Here is an 11,435-nt window from a genome sequence, read left to right on the forward strand (position 1 = left end):
CCTAACTTGCTGACCCATCTCACGGGCCAATTTTATGTTTCTATATATAAAAAAAGTATTCATCAACATAAAACTTGAAAATCTTATTCTACTGACTAGAAACATATCTGCCATGAAATCAGTGGAAAAAAATAAAATAATAAGAATGCATTACCCTGCTTCTTTCCTCTGTATATCTAAAATAATATGCGCTATTGACAAATTACATACTCCCAAAGGGAAAATGCTGACAAGGTTTTTTAAATACGAAACGGGAAATTAACAAAGGCTGGTTTTTGTTCACATAGCAGCTTCTGCTACAAAGTGATAATAGTTCCAGGGACATGGCTTATTAGTCTCTGGTGACCACACAACTCACGTTGAGTGCACAGGAGATAATGTTTTCTCTATGGCTGATCAATTACTGCAAAATAGTTTATGCAAAAGAAACGACAACTTCCCCATAGGCTTCTTCACCACATCATTTGTGATATGATGTAAGAATGCAGAAACACAATCATGGGAACTGCAGAGCAAAGGTGTACTTCTCAGAGAGAATTACGTTCAGCTGGGAAGCTAGCTTAAGGCTTCTAAACAGTGAAAACTACAAAATTACAAATTACTCAGGATTCAAAGTCTACTTACTATGTTCTTCCTGCCCATTAAGTGTTCTTATCAAACAGGACTGACTGCCTAGCTTAACTTAATATGGTTTGCCAAGACCCAGAAGCCCAATCCTCCAGGGCTCTGTCAGACCACGGGAAGGGAATTCCAGATTTAATGGCCCTCTGTGGAAAATGCCTCATCTCTTATAGCTCAAATCTTGAGAGCAAGTGTTTGCCAGGTGATCTCATTTGCCACGAGGTGAGACAACTACTATGGTTACTGACAACCAGAGGCATCAAAGGCACAGCACCTGATCCTTGGTGTCTGTTCACACAGGTGAATAGTGCTAAGAGTAAGGTAAAGTAGGGGCAAAAATCCTACAGGTGGATGTAGAAGGAGGAGTCAAGTTGTATTGGGTTCATGGGGAAGATGAAGATTCTCACTCACCTGACAAGGATGGCACTAAGAACTGTGGAGGTCATTAATATGAAAAGATTAAAATTAGGAAATATCAAAAAAGAAGGTTTTTGGTTTGTTTTTTCAAGACAGGGTCTCCCTTTGTAGCTCAGGATGCTCTGGAACTCACTACGTAGACCAGGTTGGTCCTCAGACTCACAGAGATCCACCTGCCTCTGCCTCCTCCTAAGTGCTGAGATTAAAGGCATGCACCATTATGCCTGATGAATAGAAGCAATTAGTGTGACTGGTGTGATTAGTTAAATTATAGTCATGAGTTTTCTGAATATCTAAATATGTTGAGTTAAGTAGGACTGCTCAGTGACAATGAATAACAATGAGTTTGGCCCACACACAAACAGATGTGAGTCAATCAAATTTATGTGCGTGTCCATAAGTGTGGAGTGAAGTTGAGGCTGTCAGACCTCTCAGATCCTGCTTGCTTTGAGCACATTGAGTGGCTAGCATGGGAGGAAAGCTCTGAAGACAGATGGTCTGTTAAAGAGCCCACGTTCTTCACCATTGTGCCACAGAACTGAAAGCCTTGAGATGATTCAGCACATGTGTCCAAGCACCTAAGAAGTGCTTGCTGAATGCCATTTTTGTTATAATCATCATTAAACATCTAAGACAGAAAAGATAGACATGAAAGAGGCCTAGGCTATTCTTCTCAGGAGTATATAAAGTTGTGAGAGGAAATGACATGAACGTGAATATGACAGGAACCAGATGTGGCTGATACAGCTGGACAGACAGTATACAAAAATGGGAGGAGAGAAAGAATAATCTTGAAGGACTCACAGTTCAAAATAAAAAAGGCAGATAACTCCATGGTGCAAGGCTTGGACTGTAGGACAGCAGAAATGAAACTGATCCTTAGGAAGCCTCATGGCTAGGAACTGAGGAGAGAAGTCTTTCTATGGAGGCACCTGGTAGCCTGTCTTGTCTCTGGATATATAGCATTGCTGGACGATAGCAGAGTAAATCCCATGCATGGGTCTCAGCCCTGCCATACACACTGTTCTTTGCCTCAACAATAGTAGGAAGCCTCTGTTTGGGTTCCTCTCTGTCCCAAATGGTCCCCAAGGAGGCGCAAACACAGGAGAGACTCTAAGGGCTTACAGAGATTGCACCCCTGAGACCAACTAAGTGAGACCCACAGTTCCTACAGGAAGGTTTTCTTTGTAGGATTGTTGTCGAGGCCCACATGGTGGAAAAGCCACCTCCCAAGTCAGGCTTTATTAAAAATCAAGATTAGTAACAGCATATTTTCCATTTGGTTTTTAATTGCACAAAACAGCAAGAATCCAAAGAAATCCAGTTAAATGCTGAGCTTCCTTGCTGCATCTTTAACTGTTTCCTGTGAACTTTCTCCATACAGCTCTGGGAGATGGTAAATACTTCTGGCTTTGCCTTGTGCTTTCTGCTCTCCTGAGGGTGTTGGGTTGGAATGAAACCCTGCAATTTCTTTGTTTCCCTGTTCTTTATTTGTGGATGTCACGCACTGGGTTTGTTTGAGTAACATTTAACACTTAGAGTCTGTCTGGGTAATTACTGCCTTTGCCTCATGATATGTACTCCCAAGGAAATGCACTCCGAAATGACTGTTGGAACAGAATGAGGAGTGCTGTAAGACACAATGGTTTACATATCCTGTTGAAGTTTAAGAAGATATAAGAATCATTGCAACAGACTGTATCATTTATATATTCATAGCAGGATATAAAACCCATGAATCCTGAGAACTGATGGGGCCTACAGGCTCCTGGGTTCTTCGCACGGTGACTGCTTTTTCAGCCATGAAGTAAACAAGTGAGGGATGCATCATTTACACAGCAAATTTTTAAAATTTCCGTAGAAAGTACAGCCATTCATAGGAAGAGTGATTGCGAAAACAATGCATGCTATTCTAGATAAAAGCAAGTGAGACTTAGGACGTCGATTAGCAGAAGTTTTGCTGTTACGATCAGGGCTAACTAGTATTAAAATTTCATGTGCAACTAGACAATCTGAGTCTGAAAGAAAACAGGCTTTCTTCCTTAAACAGAATGTCACTAAAATGATGGCTCATTTTCCCTCCTCTCTCTGGAGCTGTGAATCAGGTCCTTGTAGCTTTGTTCTGACTCTGAAAACATCTTTCTAGATCACAGATATCTGTGGGAATGGCGAGTGTTTGACAGTATGTATTTTTAAAATACCTTGTCCTGCAAGCATCCAAAACACCAGAGCTAGCCCAGCTACATCAAATTCCCTAGACTGTCTTTCCCAGTGTTCCCTCTTCCTTTGTTCTGCCCAGTGAAGTGACCCGCCTGCCTCACTTTCCACCGCTCTAGCCCTTAACTGTGGAAGCCATTCCTTTATTTAAATACACATTTAGATTTAATCAAGTACCTTCTGCATATATGGCCTTGATCCAAAGAAGTAAATTTAATCAAAATAATCTTACCACGCTGAGTTGGCAAGATAGTTTCATTATATCATCAAGCCCAGCCAGTTTATCATTTACTCTCTGCCCACCTTATTTCTCAGAGGAGTTTAGGATAAAGTAATCTACGGAAAGAATATATAATATATACATATATTCACACATTGCTTTATGAATTTATGTAACTATATACTGAATGACAAAGTATTTTCCTCCTAATACTCCTTTCTTTTCTTCTTCTCAAACATGTGAAGATCAAGGAAGTTGAGCATTATCACGCTGTTCTTTTAATTCACACCCAGACTAAGAGTGTCTCAGTAATGGGGACACGTCCTGACAGTTGTTCGCTTTCTTTACTATTGGCTCTCTTAATTCTTGGTCCTGACCAACATTCCTGAGTTTTTCTTTGGTGTTCTCATCATTACACACAATGAATTCATCGTGATCTCCTCAACTTACAGATGCTCTCCTTGCCACCTCTAGCTACCTGTCCAAACCAGTCTCGTGGCATGCATGTCTCTGTGGAACAAATACCCAATGAGCGTGCCCTTGGGCTGGCTGCTATACCCATACTCAAGGATAGCACTAGAATGTGGACTTGCCACTCTTTCCCTCCATGATCTCTGTGACTTCTGTAGGGTGCTGTGGAAAGGTTACAAATTTAGTGGCCACCAGGGATCTACTAGTGACCTTGTGACCTCAATCATCTAGTTTTTCCTCTGAATGCGGAAACTGGAATATAGGTGTCAGGTCCACCCTAGGAGATGAGGCCACACCGGTGGGGATCCAGACCTCCTTTCAGCCAGAGCAGCTTAACTTCAGTTAGTGTTATATTTTCTTTTTCTTACTATCCCAAATCTTAGACAACTTAATTAGTTGCCACACAAGGTGGCAATAAATATAGTATTTAGTATTAGATTTAGCATTTCACCTACCATTTTTCCCCGTTGGTAAAAATGTTCTCAATTCCCCTCTGCTGAGAGCACCTCTGTGTTATGCTTCTTCTTTTAAGCCTGCTCCCCCCCACCCCCTTCTCCTCTGAGAGCTCCAGTTACAGCACTTCAGGCCTGGGAGTAACAGCTACCGAGGGTGCATCATTTCAAATTATCACATTGAGAGTTTCAGCCTGCATATGTCACCTCACTCCTTCATATCCAAGGACCTCCACTGGCATCTACTTTGCATATCTCAAAGGTAAGCTTGATCATACTGTGACCCATGATGTCATCAAGATCTCTCCCTCCAGATCTGTTTCTCTTTGTAGGGCACCCACACCAATGAATGATGCTTGATTCTTTTCTGCGATTTATGTCATAGAACTAAGGGCATTCCTTATTGTTTGCTGCCTCTGTGCTGTACTAAAAACCCTGCTTACAGTATATCTCAAGTGCTTGGGATTAGCTTCCTAAAGGTCAAAGTAACAGCCCTCTGTCAAGTCTGTTTGCTACAGGCCATCAGATGAATCTCCTAATAGAGAGCTGGCTAATTCTTCACCCTGCCTTGCACCTCTCCCATCTTTCAGTGACTTCCCACTGCTCTTGGGATCAAGGCTCAAAACTCCTTAGCACATCCTATCAGCTTCTCCTCACCTCTTTCAGCTTCATTTTACACCAGGCCCTGGTGCCTGCAGTGTCTCCTACCTAACTGCTATGCCCCTCTTTTTCTGGCTGACTCCTTCATTGTTGAGAATTCAGTTTCTGCTTGAGAAAACTTGTCCTCCAACTATGTAAGACACCATGTCGTATGATTTGTGATACACCACGCATCTGTCTGGATGTGCCTTAATGTTTGTTAGCTTGTCTCTCCCAAGGGAGAAAACTCCCCAAAGACCAGGACCTTGACTGTTTTTGCTAGCGTTGTATCTCTGACATTGAGCATACTGCCTGGCACACATTTGTATTGTGAAAATCTGTGATGCCTAAAGATCATGAGTTTCAGTGCTTTTTCTCTTGTCCCTGTTCACTAAAATCTTTTAAAACACTATATAGCCTTATGAAACTGATTTTTTTTAAAGTTCCAGGTTATAGACAGAATGGACTTTTTTAATACTATTCACTCAGTAAACTCTCACTGCTGTATGAGAAGCACTCTGTATAGTATAAAGTATAATGGAGACAACAAGCTTCTTGATTTCAAAAGACTGAATGTGAACACAGGTAAGTGATGAAAGAAAGTGTGAGTGACATATTAAATTTTCCCAGGATGGTGAGATGGCTTCTAGGAAGGAGATCATAGGGTATTTCATCAGAGTAAGAGGAAAAGAAGAACGAGCTTCAATGTAGGGATCTGATAAGGCACAGAGCATCAGCAGGTAACTGAGAAATCACTGGGATACTGGGAACATTAGAGCCCGGGCCATGAGTAAGAGCACTACAGCAGCAAAAGTTATTAGAGTGAAAAGACTTGGAGGTGATGCCTGGTGTGTGTGTGTGTGTGTGTGTGTGTGTGTGTGTGTGTACCAGTCCTAGAGTCTCTTCTAAGGATACTTGAGCTTCTGTAGGAATTTGTGGTAAAGGATACCAGGAGAGGTCATGATGACGATGTACTCTCACGCACTGTTTAATCATGAAAATTATTTCTAGTCTGAATGCACCTATAACCACTTTTCGTGGGACATTAACAAAAAAGTCAAGTGCAAGGTATAATTTAGAAAACTATAGCAAAGCAACAAGACCCAAGCAACAGGGAGCACCTTGAAGGTGTGATACACTTGTGGATATGACCTACCTTGTGTTCTGAAAGGTATTCTAGCTGCAGTGTGGAGACCTAACGAACAGAAGGGCAAACATGGTGGTGATCTGCAAGGTATGGACTTAAACATGCATTGAAAAGAGGGTAGCAGGGAATCAGACGGGGCAGAAAAGAGCATGTTCAGAAGAGTGATGCACTAGGTCCTGTATCCGCTCATGCGAGGAGGTTCAGAGGGCTCTAAGGAGGCAGGGATCCTAGGATGAAGATGCTTCTACAGTGAGGTGACCAGTAATATCAATGGACTCAGGAAATGCAGAAGAGAATCACTTTAGGTTGGAGGTGATGTGAGTGTTCTCATAGAAACTGGTTTGTGGAGGAAAACAAGAGGCCACTAGAGATAGGAGCTTGGAGGTAAAAATCAGAGCAACAATAGTAGAATGAATTCATACTGAAACAGTACTTAAAGCTTCCAAACTTCTCCCCTAAGCTTATCTCTGCATTAACTTTATACTAACAGATGATTCTTTATAATATTGTGCTAATCATATTATTAAATATTAGTAATTCTGGTAAATGATGCCATTATATACTAATAAGTACTTCCACTTTATAATTGAGGAAATGAAGCCACAAGGAGTCTGCTTATGTTCGCCAAGATGAGAAAATTAACAGGGGAGTCAGAGTCCCAGGGCAGGCCTGAGGTTGGACTTTAGGCATGATTCAGTATTGCCCTTCACATATGAACACAGTTGGAATCACTGGTATGCAGCTAAGACAAAAGAAAATCACAGGAATGTGTAGAGTTTAAAAGGAGACCAATGAAGCCCAAGGAAACTAGCATTTACTTGCAAACTAGAGAGAAGTGTACAAAAAGGAGTCTAGGATCTTTCCTACACATACAAGGAGCACATGCTGAACACTATGTGAGTATAAAGACATTAAATAAGAAGATATAGACATGGAATTCAAGTCAGGCAGCACAAAGGAAGGAAGAGGATAATGCATCAACACATGAACTGTATTTACCAATATGCAGAGAATCATGAATGTACTGGAAGAGAGCTCTGCAGTACGTGGTGAAACATAAACACGATTCTGTGAGTGGGAGGAGTCTGAGATATATCATTCCCAGGAAAGAGGGAAGGAACATTAAGAATCAAGAAGAGGTGCTGGGAGAGCCAAAAGCATAGAAAAACAGAAAGCCATTGGGAGAAAACCAGACAGCAGTTACAAACCTAAGTCTAGCTGCCCAGGAATGAGAGGAGACCCTTACTGTAAGCATCAAGCTAGCCCAGAGAGTCCAGGAAGTCCAATTATAGAAGTTGTTCCAGTCAGAGGACAACCTCAGTCTTACAAGTCTGAAAGCCAGTACAGAGATTTGCCATGCACCGACTCCTGCATCAGGACTTGGTTTCATGGGAGAGACCCCTGGCATTGGCATCATTTCTAGAGTGCTATATCAGGGAGCCATCTGACAGTGGGCCTACTATTATTGCTCAAACCATGCTGCTGCGATACTACCAAGCCTGAATGCCTGATGCTGGGCATCATGATGGAGATAGATTCTGGTTTGGTTTGGTTTGGTTTGGTTTTGAGACAGGGTTTCTCTGTATTTTCCTGGCTGTCCTAGAACTCATTCTGTCGACCAGGCTGCCCTTGAATTCAAGTGATCTGCTCGATGAATCAGGAAAACACATATACAATAAGTTTAATAAGGCAACAGAAACAATAAAAAGAAACTCTATAATAGAAATCTATAAAGGACGAATCAGAAAAAAAAATTCAACAGAGAAGTTTTAACACTCAGTAGAGGACAAAAAGAAATTATGAAACCACAAAAAGTCCAAGTCATCTGAAATTAGTATCCAATCAGAGTGCAAAGAAAGGTGCAGGAAGTGCACAGATTCTTGCTCTGCATCCTGACTGCAGGCAGTGTGAGCAGAGCCTCACTGTCCCTGACAAGGGCAAATCATAGCCTCTCACACTGTCAGTCCAGAGAAACCCTTCTTCCCATAAGTTCCCTCCCATAAATATGGTCAGGATATCATGAGGTAGTATACTGAAGACATTTGGTTTAGTGGTTGTTTCCTACCCCAAGACCTGTTACCAGAGAATTTGAAACATACACCCAAAGGCCAAAGACATGAACTGTAACCTTGATGCCCAGTATAACTTCTGTTAATTCCAGTGACTTTCAAAATAGCATATTTCTGAGGCAATACAATTTCAGATCATACTTTACCCTTTTAAATTTTCATCTTCTATCCATTTGGTACTATATTTTAAAACATCCATTAAGTCATTAAGAGTCCCTCAAATCATAGATTAAATAGATGTCTGACAGCATTACTATTTCTCTAATTTAAAGTTGCTTCCAAATTCTGGCAGGATATGACACAACAAACATCAAATGGGAAAATTTTGTGCATCTATGAGTACTGTGGAATATGCCAAGAGGCAAAAGGATGTTAGATGCATTTGATATTTCTAAAGTATCTTCCAGACAGGCTATAACAATTTAGATCCTGTGTATGTGGAATGGAGTGGCTCACTTCAGTTTTTAATAGTGTCAACTTAAAATCACCTAAGCTCATTCAGTGCAAAAGCTGGTACCTGCACCCCTTAAATTATTAATGAGGATTAAAAATTTCAATTGTTCTCTAAAAAAAAACTCATAACATGTAGCTATAAAATCTGCATTATTTATTTATTTATTTATTTATTTATTTATTTATTTATTTATTTTTGAGCTGACAAAATTCTTTCAGCTGTTTTACGAAGTCTGCTTTGAACTTCTTTGACATAAAGCCTTGAAGGGCTAGAAGCGATGGCTCATGCCAAAGTTACACTTAAAGAATATCCATTTTCTTTCTCCACCATTTAAAAGACAAGTAATTACTGTGCATCTTTATGGGGTATAAAATGTTTTGGTACCTTTATTCACTGTATGTTATCAACATGGGATAATTTCCCCATTCTCTGATCCTTCTGATGAGGCCATTACAAATTTATCTATTCTAGGTGTTTTGAATTAGATGGTTAAATAATCACAACTCTAATTGTTCTTAGTGTAGCAGTGTAAAGTGCTTATCTCTCAAGGCTGGGACCTTGAACCCATCAGGAAATGACTTCTCGACCTCTTTAAGTTCTTGGTACTATCAACATCTCTTCCTTAGTAAGTTCTTGATTCCAAATAAATACATGCTTGTAGCCATGCCTCTCTGAACATTCTCAGATTTTATCTATGCTACCCATGGCCATCCGTATTACTTCAGTTGTAGCTAAGTCACATAACTGCTAAATGGCAAAGCTGTTTATTCTTTATTTTCACGTATACAATGGAGTGGCATTGCATCTATCAAAGTTATTCCAAGCAATGTGCAGCAAAGTTTTGGAGTGAAGTCCAGATACAATCCTCTCTGCCTGTGTTTAAGGCTAAATCTTCAGCTCTAGGGATGGCATCATGACAAACAAGCTAAGTTCAAAAACTAAGGATACTCAAATCTTCTCTGGAAGTAAAACTGTTAGCATGAATGTGATATAAGGTATTCCTGAAAAGAACTGTTTTTCCAAAGGAAATTTCCAAGAAATGACAAAATTCTTCACATGTTCAATCAAACCAATCCACCTCCACATTGTTGACATAATTTCCATTTTCTTGTTTGAAGTTGTGTGTGTGCTCGTGTGCTCGCATGTGCCTGTGTGTGTGTGCGTGTGCTTGTGCGTGCGTATTCACATGCATGTATGCATTTTCTTAGTTTGTACTGTAAGGATTGAATGCTGGCTTTATACATGCCAGGCAGGCATTCTGACACTAAATTACACCCCAACTCACATTTATTTATTTTTTTAAAATACAATTTCATACTCAGGTATTTAGAAATATAAGAGATATGTCTAAAAATCCTCATTTGAAGGTTATGTCCTAATTTTACTTGCAAAGGTAAATAAATGATACATTACCTTTGAAACCAGCAGCGCAATGATTTCTTTCACGGTGTTGTCAATCAAATCATCTATTTTTGAATGGTACTGTTGCTAGGTTTTAAAAGACAAAATGCATTAGTGGCTACAGACATGAATTCTTTGTTGTAAGTCACAACTGCTCTAAAGCTAGTAGTTATAGCGTATCAAATTTACTTAAAATGATCATTTTGAACATTAAAAGAACAAAGCCAAGACAACGATCCATCCAGTCAACACTTTTTACATTGTGGTTGGAAAATTTTCCCATGTGCGCTGCTGAGTTAAGCAGCTAATGGGGTTATTACAGGGCTGAATTGAGTTCTTATCCGTATTCAGGCAGAGGAATGTGAAGGGTACTTTTTGTCTTCTCCTCTGTAATGAAGGTGGCCCTGTATTTTTTCTAAAGGGTTGGTTTAGCCAGGGAAGCAAAAAGACTCGAAAAAGATTTAATTAATACAGCATTTCATGTCTGACAACTCTCATTCATAAGTTATTTCAAATGTGCTCTAGAAATAAAATGCACTCCCAATTGTTCTCCCTAAAAGGACTTTTTTGTTGGCCCGGGAGCAGGAGTGTATACAATTCTTACAACATGCTCAAGCAAGGGCAAAAATAAAATTTCATCAACAAAAGGGAATAGACGATAACAGATTAAATAGGCCATAAGAGGTATAAGGAAACAGCATTACTCCCCAAAGCATTATTGCTGCTTCCTCACGAACAAGACATCTTTAAATAAATTAAAAAAAAAAAGAGGTATTTAAGATAACCCTGAAGGAGTCCTGCTTTTGCTTTTTTAGAGAGATTACTAGATGCTTCAGTTCTTAAATTAGCAGAAGACTCGGCTTCCATGGCATATGTAGGTACATCTATTTAAACAGTGATTCTTTCATTGGAAGCATTTGTCTGACAGCAGATTGTCCCCAATGGCCACTTCACAGAAAGTGTGACTTGTGATGACTAACCTTATCCCGACGACTCAGGGCTTCTTGGAACAGGAAGCATAATAAACTGACTAAAAGTACTCAGGGCAGGGTAAACACTAGACCAACTTCACAGCTGCTGGCTGAATGGTTCCCTAAGGTCTACGTTTTTGAAAGCTATTTTTGCTTTCTTCTGAAAACATGTCTCAAAGTTTCCACACAGAACAAAACATCAACTCATGCTTTGGAATACTTGGGAATGATCCTCACGTCCTCAAGGGCTCTAATAGTTAGAGTGGACATTATCTACTTATGTAAATAATAAAGGAAGCATGATGTACAAACTTCCAAATCAATCCCCCCTCCCTCCCTCCCTCCCTCCCTGGGGG

General features: G+C 40.1%; 1 protein-coding gene across 4 annotated transcripts in view; it reads right to left on the reverse strand.

Annotated features, from left to right (window-relative positions):
* Positions 1-11,435, reverse strand: part of Cadps2 (calcium dependent secretion activator 2) — a 501,414-nt gene that overhangs the window by 41,895 nt on the left and 448,084 nt on the right. For all 4 annotated transcript variants that reach the window (XM_028762525.1, XM_028762526.1, XM_028762523.1 and 1 more), the window contains one exon: positions 10,121-10,195. In XM_028762525.1, the coding sequence (XP_028618358.1) occupies positions 10,121-10,195 (75 nt within the window). The remainder of the gene's footprint in view (positions 1-10,120; positions 10,196-11,435) is intronic.

This window comes from Grammomys surdaster, unplaced genomic scaffold, assembly GCF_004785775.1.
Source record: "Grammomys surdaster isolate TR1022 unplaced genomic scaffold, NIH_TR_1.0 134, whole genome shotgun sequence".
Lineage (NCBI taxonomy): Eukaryota > Metazoa > Chordata > Mammalia > Rodentia > Muridae > Grammomys > Grammomys surdaster.